Source organism: Pelodiscus sinensis, chromosome 25 (assembly GCF_049634645.1).
Source record: "Pelodiscus sinensis isolate JC-2024 chromosome 25, ASM4963464v1, whole genome shotgun sequence".
Classification (NCBI taxonomy): domain Eukaryota; kingdom Metazoa; phylum Chordata; order Testudines; family Trionychidae; genus Pelodiscus; species Pelodiscus sinensis.
The window spans coordinates 3,052,976-3,071,829 of record NC_134735.1 but is presented as its reverse complement, the minus strand read 5'-3'; the positions used below and the strand labels follow the sequence as shown (position 1 = coordinate 3,071,829).

The 18,854-nt window shown below is 50.1% G+C and overlaps 1 protein-coding gene across 7 annotated transcripts in view; it reads left to right on the top strand.

Moving 5' to 3' along the window:
• AZIN2 (antizyme inhibitor 2) overlaps window positions 1-18,854 on the top strand; it is a 59,193-nt gene that overhangs the window by 34,348 nt on the left and 5,991 nt on the right. For 2 of the 7 annotated variants that reach the window (XR_003088196.2, XM_075908502.1), the window contains exons 1-6: window positions 9,612-9,771; window positions 10,031-10,145; window positions 14,472-14,643; window positions 15,603-15,776; window positions 17,100-17,272; window positions 17,956-18,090. Coding sequence is in view for 6 of the 7 variants with exons in the window: in XM_075908502.1 (XP_075764617.1) it covers window positions 14,542-14,643; window positions 15,603-15,776; window positions 17,100-17,272; window positions 17,956-18,090 (584 nt within the window). In the remaining variant the exon portion in view is untranslated. 7 annotated transcript variants of the gene reach the window in all.

Genomic DNA, 18,854 nt, shown 5'->3' with positions numbered 1-18,854 from the left:
CTGGCTCTTTCAATTTGCTTTTTTGTTTCTCTGGGTGGGTAGTTGAGATTTATAAATGCTTGGTAGAGATCCTGAAGCTTCTGGTCTCTGTCAGTGGGGTTAGAGCAGATGCGGTTGTATCGAAGGGCTTGGCTATAGACGATGGATCGTGTGGTGTGTTCTGGATGGGAGCTGGATGCATGTAGGTAACTGTATGAGTCAGTGGGTTTTCTGTAGAGAGTGGTGTCTAATTTTCCATTGTTGATTTGTACGGTGGTGTCCAGGAAGTGGATCTCTCGTGTAGAATGGTCCAGGCTGAGGTTGATGGTGGGGTGTAGGTTGTTGAAATCTCTGTGGAATATCTCCAGTGTTTCTTGGCCATGTGTCCAGATCATAAAGATGTCATCGATGTACCGTAGGTAGAGGAGGGGTGAAAGGGGACGGGAGTTGAGGAAACGTTGTTCTAGGTCAGCCATAAAGATGTTAGCATACTGTGGGGCCATGCGTGTACCCATGGCTGTGCCGCTGATCTGGAGGTATAAGTTGTTCTCAAACCGGAAATAATTGTGGGTGAGAACAAAGTTACATAGGTCTGCTATCAGGTTGGCAGTAGTGTCCTCTGGGATAGTGTTTCTAATTGCTTGTAATCCGTCTTCATGTGGGATGTTGGTATATAGAGCTTCTACATCCATGGTGGCAAGGATGGAATTATTGGGGAGGTTATCGATGTTTTGTAATTTCCTTAGGAAGTCAGTAGTGTCTCGGAGATAGCTGGGGGTATTGGTTACGAAGGGTTTGAGAAGAGTGTCTACATAGCTGGATAGACCAGTAGTGAGCGTGCCAATACCAGAGATGATGGGACGTCCGGGGTGCCCAGGTTTATGGATCTTGGGAAGTAGATAGAACAATCCTGGTCGGGGGTCAGAAGGTGATTCTGTGAGGATTTGTTCCCGAGTAGCTGTGGGGAGGCTTTTAAGGAGACAGTGTAGTTTCTTTTGGTAGTCCAAGGTGGGATCAGAGGGGAGAGGTTTGTAAAATGTGGTGTTCGAGAGTTGTCTGGTTGCCTCCTGGTTATAGTCGGCCTTATTCATAATGACCACAGCACCCCCTTTGCCAGCTGGTTTGATTACAATGTCCAGGTTGTTTTTGAGACTCTGGATGGCATGGTGTTCAGCGCGGCTAAGATTGTGTGTCGCTTGTTGTCGTTTGTGAATAATGTCAGTCTGTGCGTTGTTGCGGAAGCTGTGTATATAGAAATCCAGATTGTAATTCCGACCGTCAGGGGGAGTCCATATAGAATTATTTTTCCTTTGGTGTTGGTAGGGGGGATCTGGTAGGTCAGATTGATGTTCAGTGGTGGTTTGGAAATATTCTCGGAGACGGAGGCGGCGAAAAAAAGCCTCAAGGTCACCACAAAATTGTATCCAGTTTGTGGGGGACGTGGGGCAGAAAGAGAGACCCCGGGACAAGACAGACTCTTCTGCTGGATTGAGTTTGTAGCTGGAGAGGTTAACAATATTATCCGGTGGGTTGAGGCAGTTGCTGTTGTAGCCAGTGGTATGGAGCAGGTTAGAAAATTTATTGTCTTTTCTTTGTTGTAGGGAATAGAAGTGTGTATAGTAGATTTCTTGTCTGGTGGAACAAAAGTCTTGCAAGGTGTCAGTCGGTGTGGATGTTTGTCTTGAGATGAGACGATCTAAGTTAGAAATGTCATTCTTGATGGTTTTCTGTTTCTTGTATAAAATACTTATCAGGTGGTTTCTTAATTTCTTGGATAGTGTGAGGCAGAGTCTTTCACTGTAGTCAGTGAAGTATGTTGATCTTAGTGGATTGTTCACTTTCAGTCCTTTGGGTACGATGTCCATTTTCTTGCACTTGGATAGAAAGATGATGTCTGTCTGTATCTGTGCGAGTTTCTTCATATGGTTGATGGATTTCCATTCCAAACGGCTAAATGTAGTGCCTTGCATGTAGAATAGTGATAGAGATGTAGCCGTGTTAGTCTGGGGTAGTTGAAGCAAAATGCAGGACAATGTAGCACTTTAAAGACTAACAAGATGGTTTATTAGATGATGAGCTTTCGTGGGCCAGACCCACTTCCTCAGATCAAATAGTGGAAGAAAGTAGTCACAACCATATATACCAAAGGATACAATTTAAAAAAAATGAACAAATATGAAAAGGACAAATCACATTGCAGAACAGAAGGAGGATGCGGGGGGGTGGGAAGGGGGAGGAAGGAAGGTAAGTGTCTGTGAATTGCTGATATTAAAGGTAGGGAGAGTGGGATGTTTGTGAGTTAATGGTATTACAGGTGATAATTGGGGAAACTGTCTTGATAATGGGTGAGAAAGTTCAAAGACTTGTTAAGTCCTTGTTGGTAAGTGTCGAATTTTAACATGAATGACAGTTCAGAGGATTCCCTTTCAAGTGCAGATGTAAAAGGTCTTTGTAGCAGAATGCAGGTGGCTAAGTCATTTAGAGAGTGTCCTTTCTGGTTAAAGTGGCAAGAAACTGTTTTCTCTTTGTGATCTTGTCTAATATCTGTTTTGTGGGCATTAATCCTTTGGCGAAGTGTCTGAGATGTTTGTCCAATGTACATAGCAGACGGACACTTTCGGCACATGATAGCGTAGATTATATTTCTGGATGCGCAGGAATATGTGTTCTTGATCTTATAACTCACTTGGTTAGGTCCAATAATGGTATCAGCAGAATGAATATGTGGACAAAGCTGGCAACGGGGTTTGTTGCAAGGGAAGGTACCAGGGTTGGTATTAGTGTGGTATGTCCTGTGGTGGTTGGTAAGTGTGTGCCAACGGGAAACCCCCAGGAATACACCCAGGGGAGCTGCTCCCTTTCTGAGCACAGGCTGACCCCTGGCATTTTCCTTTCAGCAAGGCTGGCTAAGACAAGCATGTGGCCATTGGGGGTCAGCATGGACCCCCCACTCAGAAGCAGCATCCCCGGGATAGAAGGAAGTCAGGTATGTTTCCAAACCCCCTTGGACTTTCCCCAAAGCTCTGGAGATATCACTGCTTGCTGCTTCTGTACTTACTGGGGCTGGGATAGGAATTTCCTGTGTGAAATAAGCTGCTTTTCCATTTGGTAGCTCCCAGGCCACCCACTTCTGCCCTGCCACCCTCTTGCTAAGTGTTAGTATAACTATGAATAAGTGATCAGAAGTACCCTACGTGTGTTATTTCATTCCCTGAACCCGTTCACCTCCACAATTTCACTGGGGTTTGTTAGCGACATGGCTTTATATGGAGGCAAACAAAATATGAGTTTTTATTTCCATACATCATTCAGAACCTTCTTTTGCTGTCTCTGCAGTGAGGGAAGTGGCCGACAGGGCCGACTTACCCAGTAGGCCCAGTGCCTAGGGCCCACGATACTTTTAGGGGCCCACAAAAATGTTTTAATTTCTTTTAAAATCAGAAGGAAAAAAATGAAACTTTTAGGGCCCACGAAAATCTATTACATTTTGCCTAAAACAGAAAAAAATAAAATGTTGAAGTATTTAAAGTTATATACAAAATAATTTTTAATTTTTTTTTTATGGAGGAAGGGGCCCATGAAGGCAAAAGTGCCTAGGGCCCACGAAAGTCATAATGCAGCCCTGGTGGCTGAGTCTGAATTTGGCTGCGACCAGAGAGGGAGGAGTTTGTACCCGTCTCCTGAGCCTTTGGGTCAGCAGGAGCTGTGGGGAGGAGAGCTAAGCGGGGAGGATGCCTGCAGAGTTTGGGAGGAGAGGGAGAGCTCTTAGGGACTGTAGAGCCCAGTGTCACCCTGAAAGTCTCTGATAATCTGCAACGACTGTGCTAAGAACTCTCTGTTCTGCTCCTAGCCACCCGGGCATTTGAGGACAAAGCACTTTCAGAATCATAGTAACCCCCCATGTGAAGGGGAGGCAGGTTGTTCTGATGAGTGCCGTTTTCCTTCTGCTCCCTTGTTTGTCCCCACCTCTTCTCTCTTGGATAAAGCTTATTTGATTGTAAAATCTTTGGGGCAGGAGCCGGATTGTACATCACCTGGCCTGAGGGGTCCAGATGGGGGATGTTAAAACAGGTGTAATTAAGTAACATTGTAACTGCTGGAAATTTCAGTGATTACGCGCAGGGCAGAAGTTAGCTCCCTGGGAGCCGGAGTGCACGGGGAGCCAGCTCTTGCCTGCTGCCCCGCGCTGCTGCCTCTGTACCAGAGTTAAGAGTGCAGGGTGGCAGGCAGTTCCCGGAGCTGGTGCGTGCGGGGAGCTGGCTTTTAAGCCAGCCGCTCCTTGCACACCGGGAGCCTGCGTGTGACCATGAACGTTAACTGATGAGCGCAGGCTCTTTGGTTAACTGTTTACACCTTTACATCCCTTGTCCAGCTCCATGGAGGAGGTTCCTAGGCACTAGCACAATACAAAGAATACAGGCTGGGTTTCTAAGGCTCTGAGAGGGGTCCTGGTTAATGTGGTGAGTCAATGGCAGAGCCCCAGCTCCCAAGCTTGTGCCTCAAACATGAAATCAGCCTGCCTCTGTGCATATTGTCACCCATGAGTGAACGCGCTGTTTAATTCTTAAGAGGCTGGCTTATGGGTGCCTGTGCATCGTAGACACTACACCTCACCTGATGAGCAGGCCGGATGAGCCAGAGGAGCAAATACTCATCTGCCCTGAAGTCAAGAGCTGCTGTGTGCGTATTGGAGGGCCTGGCTTTCTGGAACAGCCTGGGCTGGAAAGCACCTGGCAGATAAGAAAGCAGCTGAGAACTGTGACCATCTGGCTTAGCAGCAACTGGCTAGGAAGGCAGGGGGGCGAGGAATGAGAGAGCTCTCGCACCTGTGTTCATATGGCCCTTTGCCACATGGAGGTAGAGCTCTGGACCAGTCTGTCCAGAACAGCTCTCTGTTGTAGCAGCCAGCTTTGCTTTATATTGGCAAAGGCCTGATCATAGGTAGGCAGGCCTCAGACCTCACACCAGGCCTGTGCTACGTGTTTCAGGCTCTCATTTTACTACATCAGTGTTATTCAGCATGGCAGAGGAACTGAGTAACTTGCTGTGTGGGAGTGCGGGGGACGATGTCTCTTTCTAAGCCTTTTTCTTCTAACTGGGGCCTGAGCCGTTTCCATGGCCCATGGGGACTGTTCTGGCCACGTTTCTGACACGGAGACAAGTGTGATGTCTGGCCCTGTCTGGGTTTGAAGGGGCTGTTGTCAATTGTCACCGCTTTGCAGTGGGCTTACCCTCTTATTCAGAGCAAACCAAACGGCTAGTACAAGTTGCTTTCATCTGAAATGTACTGACGAACTAGCTTGCAAGGAGGGTTCCTCCAAGGCTAGAAATCACCATAATCAGGGCCTTCTGTTTATCTCTCAGCTGCATTTCAAGGTCCCCAGGCAGGAGAGAGGAGAACAGAGTCACTGGGAGATAAACGGCTAGCAGAACTTCCTCGTATTTTCGTCTCCACTTCCCTCGGGTGCAGATTCTCCTCGACTCGGGAATGGTTTGAATTTGGAATGAGCAGTTTTGGGTTTCCTGTTAGTCATAACCACTGGGTTATGGAGAGGTCAGGGCTCATATGGAGCTGGAGGAGAGGAAAATAAGTTAGACCGGATAACAATATTTGGGTGTCTGAGTATGCACCTTAGCAACGTTTCGGGCTTTGAAAACACAGATGAGCAGTTCTGTATCTGCATCTGTAGTCCACCTTCGTGGTCTACTCCGGGCAGCCCATCTAGGCTCTCAGCTCTGCATTCGTCACCTCTCTTGGATAGAGACTAGTGTCTCTCTCCCTCCTGACCAGGTTTTTTCTGGGCTGCACAGTTATGTGCCTACACTTGGACATCCCCAGCAAGCCAGACTGTCTAAACCAGTGTTTCTCAACCTATTTTTATGAAGTACCCCTTAAAAAAAAAGATAAGTACCCTGTTTTTTTAAAAAAAATTTATAAGTACCCCAAGTACCTACATTTTTCAGACACGCACATTTTTTTTCTACCATTGCAATACATTTGTTTAAACTACTTAATCGTAGCTAGGTGGGCGCTGAAATTTTTGGGTGTAAAAAATAAATAAATAATAAAGCGCTGTAAAACTTAACACAAAAATTCAGTTTTCTCCAAATTTCAGTTGTGTTGACATACCCCCCAGACTTCTCTTGAGTACCCCTAAGGGTACTCGTACCGCTGGTTGAGAAGCACTGGTCTAAACAGCCAGTGTCTGTGTTTGGCTTTCTCTCAGAAGGTTATGAACAGCTGTAATTGCCGGCTGACCCAGGTTACCATGCAGCTCTTTATGAACTTGGGACTATGGGCCTCTATCGCTTGAGTTAAAAGCCAACAGGCTCTCAGCTAAGGCTGTAAAGCAAACTCATTCTTTCTCTCTGTAAGTGGTATCAGTGCCACTACCTGGTAAAGTACTCTACTAGTTGTGTGGGTCACATCTTCACTTAATTAAGTAAGGTTTTCCAAGGAGATGGTTGCATCTGTTACAGAGCCTATCCGTCCAACGTGCCTGGGAGGCAGGGAAGTATTTATATCCCCAGTGGGGAAACTGAGGCATAGAGGGGGATGGCCACAAACTGAGTCAGGTTCAGAACCTACACGAGGCCTTGAGATTCCCCGTGTCTCTATCCTGTACTTAAACAGCGTTTCATTCTTTGACTGTGGAGAGAAATGGGTGTCTGCATTCCTTCCACCCAACCTAAGGTAAACCGCATGCCTTGGCTAGAGGGTTTATTATGAAGTCACACAGCCATAATTGGATGCCTTGGCTAGAGGGTTTATTATGAAGTCACACAGCCATAATTGGATCAGAAGGTCCACCTAGCCCAGTATCCTGTCTTCTGACAGTGGCCAGTGCCAGAGGTTTCAGATGGTAAATTGTCCTGGTTTGTTCATTCCAAGTGATCCCTCCTCTATCATCCAGTCTCAGCATCTGGTACTCAGAAGTTTAGGAATAAGCAAAACATGGGATTTACATCCCTGATGGGCTTGGCTAATAGCGATTGGTGGACCTATCCTCTATGAATTTACCTAAGTCTTTTTAGAACCCAGCTATACAGCTGAGCTTCATAACATCCTGTGGCAATGAGTTCCACAGGTTGACGGTATGTTGTGTGAAGAAGTACTTCCTTATGTTTAGGGCACTGTCAAATTCATGGTCCATTTTGGGCAATTTAATGATCATAAGTTTCAGAGGTCACTGTGTTAGTCTGTTTCAGGAAAACCAACGAGGAGTCCTGTGGCACCTTAAAGACTAAGGGTATGTCTACACTAGCCCCCAGATCGATCTAGGGAGGCTAATGAGGGTGACCGAAATTGCAAATGAAGCGCGGGATTTAAATATCCCGTGCTTGATTTGCATGTTCCCGGCCAGTCGTCATTTTAGAAATTGACTAGCCTGAAGTAACCGCCTGTGTCTACACGTAGCAGTGAAATGGGATTCTGAAATAAAGCCCTAAATCGAATTAGCTGGTAAGCCTCATTGCAGGAGGAATACCAGCTAATTCGATTTAGGGCTTTATTTCGGAATCCTGTTTCACTGTCGTGTGTAGACGCGAACAGTTACTTCGGGTTAGTCAATTTCTAAAAATGGTGACCAGCTGGGAACATGCAAATCAAGCGCGGGATATTTAAATCCCACGCTTCATTTGCAATTTCGGTCGCCCTCAATATCCGATCTGGGGGCTAGTGTAGACGTACCCTAACACATTTATTTGGGCATGAGTTTTTGTGGGCTGGAGCCTACTTTGACAAAGTGAATTCCTGCCCATGAAAACTTATGCCTAAATAAGTTTGTTAGTCTTTAAGGTGCCCCAGGACTGCACATTGTTTTTAATGATCACAGGGTTTTAAAAACTGTAAAAGTGGTGAATATAGCGATTTAAATCGGAAGTTTCACAGTTGTGTAATGGCAGAGGGTCTGGCTCACAGAGGATTTGCGTGGGGGGCATTCTGCGGTACGGTTACCCTGCTGCTCTGCTGCTGGCGGTGGCACTGCCTACAGACCTGGGCAGCTGGAGTGAGGCAGCTGCTGGCCCAGAGCCCAGCTCTGAAGGCGGAGCCACCCACAGCAGCAGTGCAGAAGCAAGGATGGCGTGGTGTGGTATGGTATTGCCACCTTCGCTTCTGCGCTGCTGCCTGCAGAGCTGGGCCCTCCTCAGTCCGCAGCCAGTACTGTCCAGCCACCCAGCTCTGAAGGCAGCACCAAAGGACTAAAGGTGGCATGATATGGTGTTGCCACACTTCTGAGTTGGGCACCTGGCCAGCAGCCACCATTCTCCAGCTGCCCAGCTCTGAAGTCAGCCCAGAAGTGAGAGTGGCAATGCCACCGCACCCCTGAAATTAGCTTGTGACCCCCCCACCCTGCACCTCCCTTTTGGGTCAGGGCCCAAAACGCTGGTTTCCCTTGTGCAATCGGAAGGGGGTTGGGTAAAAGCCCACGAAAGGCCAGATTTCATGGTCCATGACGTGTTTTTCATAGCCATGAATCTGGTAGGGTCCTAAAGCTTAGAGGACCAGCTTTTTACGTTTGAAAGGTTGGCGGCAGCTAAGAGAGGTCAGCGTCAGGGAGCCAGCAGCACTAAGTGGGCGTAGAGGGACATGGAAGGATCTGTCTCTGTCCTCTAGCTGCATCCCTAACACCTCGGGCCGATGTGACACTAACACAGAGAGGTTTGCAGACTGAACGGATTGCAAAACGCCGACCAAAGCAGGAGCAGAGGAATCAGGCTTGAGGGAGCCTGTCCAGATGGCCTGGAGGCCAAAGGTGCAGGGATGGATGGGGGAACCTTTTGGGAGAGCTGGGTGTTCGGGGAGGAGGACAGTTAAGGTTGCTGGGTGCCCAGTAGTAACAGCAGTAAAAACTGAGGATGGGGAAGGACCGTGCTGCTCTGTGCATGGCCGTGGCCCTGCTTGGTAACCAGCTGGAACTTGCTCTTGGAGCTCCCGCAGCCAGAAACGCCCTTCGGACAGGGAGGGTCGTGTGTTATCCCGAAACACCCGGGAGCTCGTTCCCGGCGCATCCGGGGATTTTTGAGACGCTGCCCCAGGGCTGGGAGGCTCCGAAGACTGGAAGCAATCCGAGCCCAGAGAGATTCCCTCGGCGTCAAGCCACCGAACTCAACAGCATTACAGCACGGGTGCAGTCAGCCCACGGAGCCGCGCCCCTCTAGGATGACTCAAGGCAGCACGTTGTGATTCAAAGAAATACCATGCTGGCGGATGCCCCGGGCTTAAGCTGCAGAAGGCCTTTGTCCCTCCCTCTCCCCCCCCAAGCCCTCCTTGGCCCAGTTCCTCTCCCCCTGGGACTTTCCAGTGACCCCTGCTCCTGCTACTTCTGCACTAGGGCTGGGTGAGCGAGTGGCTTCTTGCCAGAGCTTTGCTGCCTGCCTGCTTGTCAGGCAGTCGGAGAGATCAGCTGACAGCCTGTCAGCAAATCGATAGCTGGGTGCAGAGTGAGCAGAGCCTGGTCCTCGTGCCCCATGGGCAGCCTCCACTCTGCCCCCCAGCAGCCTGGGGCCCGCCCAGCCTCCTGCTTGCAATGGGGATGCCATAGAGAGGGCTTTGTGTCCAGCTCAGCCAATAGGATAGCTGGGTTTGGTTGCCAGGGCCACTCTTGTGAGTCAGAGGTGGGCGGGAGCTGTGGATAGATGGGGTGGCGGAGGCTCCCCAGGAGGGCAGGTTTGGTTGGTGCTGCCTGCATGGTGTAGGCTTGGGAGTGGGGGAGGAGGAACAGCCACCGCAGAAGCCAATTCACTCTCTTGGGAGACCCATGGGCAGAATCCGTTTAAATGCTTTTTAAGGTAACGGAGGAGAGGCCGGTGTCCCGGCAGAGCAGAGGAATCGGTGTGATGGAGGGGTGGGAGGGAGCAGCCCCGGGGCAGCTGGACTGGCTGGGAGGAGGGGGCGATGGGTTCCTTTCTGGGGAGGAGGATGACTAGGGTGCTGAATGCCAGGTGGGAGCCGAGGCATAGGGACGGATAGGCTGGGGACTGCTCTGCTGTCTGCATGCACCTGGCCCCTCTCAATAAGCAGCTGCACCTTGCTCTCTTTCCCCTGTAGAGATCTCGGATCCGCAGCAGCACCTGCGCCTCGGGGAGTTGCCAAAGCTCCGAGTTCACCGGAGAGCCCCCCTGGCATTACACCTAGTGCCCCAGGAAGGAGGCTTTGGAACGTGGTAAGGAAAAAAAAACGCATCTGGTAACGGCGGGGGGAGAGAGACAGCGTGTTCCACATGATCGCTTGTATCCAGTGCGGACTGGGCGATCCAGCGCCTGATCATTGGTGTGTTTGGGTGAGGAGAAACCAGAAGGATTCTTGTCCCCTCTCAACTCTCCCTCCCCTGCTGCACAGTTTCCATTATTTCCCCGCCACATGTATTTCCTCGAAAGCCTGAGACGCATGTGGTTTCTGAAACCTGCATGTGGTTTGCCCCTCCATCCTGCGCTCGCCATTTCCCAAGTCAATCTCTGCAAAGGGTGAGAGATGCTGTCCAGTTCTCAGATGCAGAGTCTGGCAATTATTTTGATCACGGGCGATAAGGCTGGCAGTGTTAACCCAAAAGATGAAGGATGGAAAAGTGACCAGAGTTAAAGCTGAGACTAGAAATAGTTCCTGCAAGACTTTGTGGTGTCTTAACATTCTTAGGTTATTGGCTGGAGCTAATTACATGGCAAGAGATCACTACAGCTACCCAGTTCAGCATTCATGTTGGAAAACATCAGATCATCACCTTAACTCTGCCCCTAGGATGCATGCACTATGCCACAGGCAGCTCTCCAGCCGGCATACATTAGTGTAGTTCCATTGAAGTCAAAGGAGCTACACTGATTAATGCCATTAAAGGGGTCTGGCCTGTCATGTCACGACTGGTTGGCAAACCAGGTAATCTCATACTAAGGTTTTCCGAAGGTACGTGTGCTGCCACATCGTTTTAGTGGCATCCCTTGGTTTGTGCGTGCTTGGGAAACGAGGTCCATGAAACTAATCTCCTGGAAAACGACCCAGAGAATCTCTACTGCAGTGGTCCCCAACCATTAGAGGTTGCCGGGCGCCAGGGGGCGTGGCCGTTCGCCCGCCGGGCGCCAGGGGGCGGGGACACTTGCGCGCCCGGGGGCGGCCCCCCCCATAGCCGCATGCCTAGGGTTGGAGCCCCCCATAGCCACGCGCCCGGGGCCCCCTCCAAGCACCACGCACCCGGGGCCGGTGCTCTCCCCCCACCAAGCGCCGCGCGCCCGGGGCCGGCGCCCCCTGCAAACGCCGCATGCCCGGGGCCGGCGTTCCCCCCCCCCTCCCAAGCGCTGCGCGCCCAGAGCGCGGGCGGCCAATCCGCGGCGCTCCCGGGGCCGGCACTCACCGTGCGCCACATGCCCGGGTCCAGGCCAGCCCCGAGCACTTGGGTGCACACAAATGCCCCCTGTGTTGCACCGTGTTGGGGACCATGGCCCTACTGCATAACACACGTCAGATTAAGCTCTGTATGCGAGTGTGAGGGAATGTATTTGGCATACAGAGTCAATTTAAGTTTACAGGTAAATTGGCTTTGTCATTAACTTGTTGCCTAAGACTCACCTGAGGTAGGTCAGGCTGTTGGCTGCAGATGAAACTATTAAACTGAGTCCCTTGTAGAGGCAAACTTATCCCCTGAAAGGCCTGTCACCTGAGAGATACTGGCCCATTGCCACACTGATTTCATTGTCACTATACAGGAGTAAAACCGAGACACAGAGCTCCCAACATACAGAATGGGAAGCGACTGTCTAGGAAGGAGTCCTGCAGAAAGGGATCTAGTAGTCAAAGTGGACCACAAACTAACTATGAGTCAACAGCGTGACACTGTTGTAAAAAACCCAGACATGATTCTGGGTTGCATGAATAGGAGTATTGTGAGCAAGACACAAGAAGTCATTCTTCTGCTCTGCACTGATTAGGCTTAATTAGAGTACAGGCAGTCCCCGGGTTACGTACAAGATAGGGACTGTAGGTTTGTTCTTAAGTTGAATTTGTATTTAAGTCAGAACTGGTACATATTGTAGGGGAAACTCTAGCCAAACCTTTCTCCAGAGCTCAGTTTTATTCTCCCACACCTCACTTCCCTCAGTCCTTTATTCTCAAGCTAAGGTATCTGCTGAGAAAAGCCGCTCCACGTCTCCCTGGTCTGCTGGGGGGGGGGGGGGCGCTAGCTTCGCGTCTCCCTGGTCTGCTGGGGGGAAGCAGCTAGTGCGGGGTTGCCTCACCCCGTTTGTAAGTAGGGATCCGATGTAAGTCAGACCCATGTAACCCGGGGACTGCCTGTATTGTGTCCAGTTCTGGGTGCCGCATTTCAGGACAGATGTGGAGACACTGGGAAAAAAAATCCAGAGAAGAGCAAAAAAATGATGCAAGGTCTAGAAAACATGACCTGCGAGGGAAGATTGAAAGAACTGGGGTTTGTTTAGTCTGGAAAAGAGAAGACTGAAAGCGGACAAGAGAAGAGTTTTCAAATACCTAAGAAGATGTTACAAGGAGGAGGGAGAAAAATTATTCTCTTCTGAGGATAGGACAAGAAGCAAGGGGCTTAAATTGCAGCAAGGGAGGTTTGGGTTGGTGTAACACAGTGTTTCTCAACCAGTGGTACAAGTACCACTAGGGGTACTAGAGAGAAGTCTGGTGGGTATGTCAACACAACTGAAATTTGGAGAAAACTGAATTTTTGTGTTAAGTTTTACAGCGCTTTATTATTTTTGTACTTTTTACACCCAAAAATTTAATTGCACGCCTGGCTGCGATTAAGTTGTTTAAACAAATGTGTTGCAATGGTAAAAAAAAATTGTGTCTGAAAACTGGAGGTACTTGAGGTACTTATAATTTTTTTTTTAAAGGGGTACTTTATAAAAAAAAAAGTTGAGAAACAGTTGTGTAACAGTCCGTGACTCACTGGTGTGGCACCTCCTGCTGGTCACACTGGGAATTAGCTCAGGCTTCAGCAAGGTGCCCCCTTGCAGCCAGTGCGTCTCCTGTCATTGCTCTGTGTTCTCTCCACCATCTGCCGAGCAGTTCCTTATAAACACAGCTGTCCCAGCAAGCCATCCTCTGATAGGTTCCCCTATGAGCCCTTTCCTCATTGGCTGGGGCATTGTGCGGTCTCCCTCCAACCAGCTTTAACCCCTTCTGGCCAGAGTGGGCCAGCTGCCCAAATACAGTTAGATATTAGGAAAAACTTTCTAACTGTCAGGGTGGTTACGCACTGGAATAAATTGCCTAGGGGGGTTGTGGAATCTCCCTCACTGGAGATATTTAAGAGCAGGTTGGACAGACACCTGTCAGGGATAGTTTAGACGATGCTTGGTCCTGCCGTGAGCACAAGGGACTGGACTTAATGACCTCTTCAGGTCCCTTCCAGTCCTACGATTCTATGTATGTGCCTAAGTATTTTGAGAAATGTGATATTGAATTGAAATGTGATCAAAGCATTAAAGACTCATCTGCTTCATATTTGAGAGTCTGTCTGTCTGTGAGTCTGTCTGTTCAAGAACTCTTCCTAACAGATAAGACCTAGGACCACCAAATTCGGTATGTAGCTTCCTCTTCTTCTAACTTATAGCAAGGCCAGGGTTTGCTTGTGCCAGAAAAATGGGCTGTGCCTGGAATGGGAATGAAGCTTCTCAACAAAGAAAAGAGACACCGAATCACCAGGCAGGTGGAAGGGGCTGGCTGGGGGCACCATCCCCTCCCATCCTGGGCTGCCACAGTGCTGAGCTTCCCACTCCCCAGTTGCCCTTTAGGGAGGGTGGTGGGGGGGGGACCTTAATTAGCCGGGGAACTGCTAATAGGTCATCAAATGTCTGTGCTGAGAGACAAGGCTCTGGGCTTGTTCAAACACGGAACTTCAATTTAACTTAGTTCAACCTAATGCGGTTTTTGGGTGTGAACGCTCATGTTTGTTGAAAACTGGCTTATATCTGTTTAGCTCACGCCTGTCACTGGCACAAGCTAAACTGATATAAACCCTGTTTGATGTTGTATCCGAGTAGAGGCGAGTGAAAATTTTCGCACAAAATACTGTTTTTGCTAAAAAAAAAAAATAAGTTCAGGAAACTGAAGAGCTTCATGAATGTCAATTTTCAGCAAATTGTTTCAGTTAAAAAAAAATCCCCCCAAAATCAAAATGTTTAGAATTGTTTGGTTTAAAACGACTTTTTTGCTTCAAAATTCCATCTCACATGAGCAAAAATCAAAACACTTAAAAATGGTCAAAATCCAAACGAAATGTTTTTGTCCCAAAAGGATTCTTCAGCTTTTTGACGTGGCCAGTGAATGTTTAAAAAAAAAAAAATCTGTTACTTGCTCAGAGCCCACATGCAAACGTTGCAGCGGTTTAACTAAATCCATACAAAATGGCATCTTTCGTTACAGCAGTACACGTTTGTGTATAGACCAGGCCGTAAAGTCCAGGATGAGGAAGGTGTCGGTGGAGGGACTCCAAAGAAGTCCATCACTAACGCTTTGCCTTCTTCCGTCACAGTGTGTTGCATACTTAGAAACTACTTCCTACTGAAGGAGGCCTCAGAGCTAGCAATTCTCCTTAGATCTGGATGATGAACGGGTACTTGGACGAATCCGACTTTATGATGGTTGAGGAGGGCTTTACCACCCGAGACCTCCTTGACAACCTCCTCATGGAGGTCTCCCAGACGGTAAGTGGCACTTAGCTTCTACGGGCCCTTCCTTCCCATCCACTGGCCTCCCGTGGAGTCTAACTGTATTTCATGGAGCTCCCCGGCTCACCCTGCCTTCCCACACCCAGCACTACTCTGTCCATAGTATCTCAGGTAGTAGGCAGCTAGGTCCTTCTCCCTCCAGGGCTGGCGTGAGTGTGCACTCAGGGTACGACTAGACTACCGGGTTTTGTCGACAGAAGTTTCGTCGACAGTATCTGTCGACAAAGAGCGTCCAGACACATTGAGTTCTGTCGACAAAGCAAGCTGCTTTGTCGACAAAACCCTGTAGTCTATACGCAACCCTACAGGCAATAACACCTTCTGTCGACAGAACTCTGTCGACAGAAGGCGTTATGCCTCGTAAAATGAGGTATACCAGCGTCGACAAAACTGCTGAGTTCTGTCGACGTTATGTCGACAGAACTCAGCGGTAGTGTAGACGCAGGTATAGTTTTGTCGACAAAAGTCCACTTTTGTCGACAAAACTCAGTAGTCTAGACACACCCTCAGTCTGGCCAGCCATCTCTTTTATACAGCCCTCCTGGACTCTGATTGGCTGCCTCCAGGCCCCTCATGATTGGCCCCCAGCTACAGTCCTCTCCCAGGGCTGTTTTAACCCTTTTTGTGACCACCCTGCGACACTTGGTTGTTGGGTGTCATTAGAAGGCTTCACTGTGTTCAGCAGCCAAAAGTTTGATTCTTAACAAGCCCCTGAATTGGAGGGACCTTGATCATTGGACACTTAGGGCCTGATTCTCCCCTTTCGTGTGCGGGTGTAAATCAGGAGTAAGCCCACTGGCGTCACTGGTTTGAGTGGAAAATCAGGCTCTTCCTTTCGGGCATCGGGCCTTTGCTGCTCCACTCGGAAGATTCTCTGCTCCTCCTTTGGGGGAGGAAGGGAGGCGCAGCTGCCAGCTCCAGTCTCTTCCCTCTAGACCAGCAAAGGGGCCTTCTTTGTGGCGGACCTGGGGGATGTTGTGAAGAAACACCTGCGCTTCCTGAAGGCCTTGCCCCACGTCAAGCCGTTCTACGCGGTGAAGTGCAACGGCAGCAGAGGAGTGGTGCGGACGCTGGCCGAGCTGGGGGCAGGGTTTGACTGTGCTAGCAAGGTAGGAAGAAGAACTCGAGAGCCCCACCTCCTTGGGGTGCTGTAGCTAGATCTGTCCCCCGGACGGTGGGGCGGGAACCAGCCACGCCAAGCTATGAGAGCACAAATATTAAACCCGATGGCAGTCTCCAGAACGTGTCTGGGACTTCCCAGGCTGCATTTCCACGGGGGAGTCTCCCCCTTCTGGCAAAAGAGAAATGGTGCATCTCGGAAAATGGGCTTCCAACACGATCAGTCCCTTCGCTCCCATGTCTGGGTTTCCCATGTTTCCTGGAGAGCAGGCTCCATCAGGGGGCTGGTTTTTCTGGGGCGTGCTGCCCCACTGCACTCGGAGGCGGTTCGGGGCGGAGTTAAGAGCTCCTTCCTGTGTCCTTTAACCATAGCCTGGTTGCTGAGGGTGGCTCAACGCAAGGCTACTGCTGTCTGTGTGAGTCAGGGGAACACGTTGCTAAGGTGACATGTATTTATAGGTCTTGAGAACAAAGCTTCAGGGGAAACAGGCAGACCCCCGAGGCCAGGCCAGTGAATGCGCTAAAGACAGCCGGGGAGGAGATGCTTATGCCTCCCTGCTCACACCATGGGAAGCGGTTTGGCCTAATGCCGGGGGCGGGGAGGGGGGAACCTTTTTTGGGTCAGGAGCTGCTGACCCACAGAAGAATCAGTTGGGGGCCACACACAAGTGAGATGCAAAAAACAAAAACAAACAACCCCCCCAACCAAAAACACCAAACCTCTCACTAATGTGGCCCCCAACTAAGGAGAAAGACCCTCCCCACACTCCCCTCACACACCAGAGCCTGGGGAAGCCCAACCTGGTGGCTTTTGTGTGCTCCAGCCCCATGGCGAGGTGGAGGGGCAGGGGGCTGGAGAGCCAGCACAGGCTCCCCAATGCTGGGGGGGAACCCTGCACCTCGGGGGTCAGATCCAGGCAAGTTGGGGGCCACATCCGGCCTCCAGGCCTTAGGTTCTCCACCCCTGGCCTAATGGATAAGGGCTGGGGGACAGTGTTTTTATTACATCTCTTGTCACCTGGTCCAGCCAGCTCGTCTCCTGCCCTTACAGACCGTCCTTGGTCTTGTGTTTCTAGTGATGTGTTTACTGCTGAGTCCACCATGACCCTGATGGGCAAACCCACCTTTCTTCATCTGTCTGCTCCCCAGCAGAATCCCAGGCCTGAATGCTGATGAGTTGATGAATCCACAACGTGCTTTAGAATGCCCCAGGACTGGAGCTCTTGGGTCCATAAGAACTTGCGTCCTGCCACACGGAGTCCCCCGGGGGCTGATCCATACACCCTGCTAATGCTCTTTCTCTCCCCTTGCAGGCGGAGATGGCGTTAGTCCAGAGCATCGGCATCCCACCTGCCAAGATTATCTACACCAACCCCTGCAAACAGATCTCGCAGATCAGATACGCAGCCAGTCACGGGGTGCAGCTGATGGCCTTCGACAATGAAGTGGAGCTCGGGAAGGTGGCAAGGAGCCACCCACGTGCCAGGTGTGTATACAAACCAGCCGTGGGCAACCGAGACTAGCGAGTGGGCCGCAGGAGCGACCCGCCTTCCTCTCAGCAGCTCACGAGGGTGTCGTAACCAAAAGGGGTATTTTGTAACTGCACGTGCGCACCTAGAATTTGCGGGCTGGGCCGACTGCGCCATAGCAGCGCTGGGATTGGATGCAGGGGGAGCACCCAGCTATCACAAGTCTGTGTTGTGTGCAATCCGCACCCCCTTCACTTCACCTGTCTTGGTTTTACACTTCAGTAAAAGTGTCGCTTTAGTAATACCAGTAGGAGAAAACCTATGCGGACAGACAGCAGTGGAACCTGGCAACTCTGTGCATGGGCAGCGGGAAACAGCCTCTCTTGTGGGCCACACGCAGAACCCCAGTGGGCCGCATGCAGCCCTCACGCCGCAGGGTGCCCGCCACTGATCCAAACTCTGGGTATGGAAGAAGGATGCTGTTGAGGCTGGGAAAAGAGACGGGTCGAAGGCCGGTCTCTAAGTCTCATCCAGAGGATCAGTTGTGGCCAGGGCCTCCGTGTATTTTCATAGCACGTTCATGTTCCGTGCACGAGGGCTTCCGTAAAGAGCTGGAGCGATCGTGTCCCATGGCCTGCCTGGTAACGGGAGTGGGAGACAAAGATCTGGGACACCGACCTGGTGTAACTTCATTCCACAGGATGGTTCTGTGCATCGCCACGGACAGCTCCAGACCCTCTGCCAGTCTGAGCGTCAAGTTTGGGGCCCCCCTTAAGTCCTGCAGACGCCTGCTGGAAATGGCAAAGGAGATGAATGTGGAGATCGTTGGCGTCAGGTACAGGGTGGCACCCGCATACCATGAAGCCCAGTTCTCCCTAACCTGAGAGACATAAGCACAGACCCTGCACCCAGCTTTACTTGCACTGCACTGTGTGGATCTGGGAGGGCCTGTCTGATCCCCCAACCCTGGACAAATCAGTCGTATTGATTCTCTGGAGGGATTTTGCCTCTATTTCTGGTCACAAATAGCCCAGAAAAAGGCAGCAGAATTCCACATTAATTATCACACTCTTCCCTCCCTGCTTTCCTCAGCCAAGGATTCCTGGCTACAGGGTTTTTTGCAAATTGCAAGTGTTGAAGTTCAAACTGTTGGTTGGGTCTCCAAGTCACATGGTATCGTTTCTGTTCCTTCATTGGTGGACTTGGGGAACTAGCCAATAACCAAGCCAATTTTGCAGTGAGTATAAAACAGAAAATTTGCACTCGGGGATTTTGGTTTCATAACTAAAACCATTTCAAGCTAAATTGTGACCATGAAACGCAAGAAGATAAGGAAGGGGTCATGGGTGTGTGAGCAAAATTAGTTCGATCTATCACAAGAGTGAGCCTCTGTAAGGCCTTTTCTTCCTATGGATTTAAGGCTGATATCTTTCAAAGGATTCAAGGGGAGTTAGAAGGATCACTTCCTATTGAAAGTCATTGCAAATAGAGACCTAACATCTTGGAATTCCCAGCCTAGATATATAAGGGCCTTGCTGGCAGGTCTGGTTTAAGGAGGGGGGCTAGCCGGGCAGCTGCCCGGGGAGCCAACCTATGGGG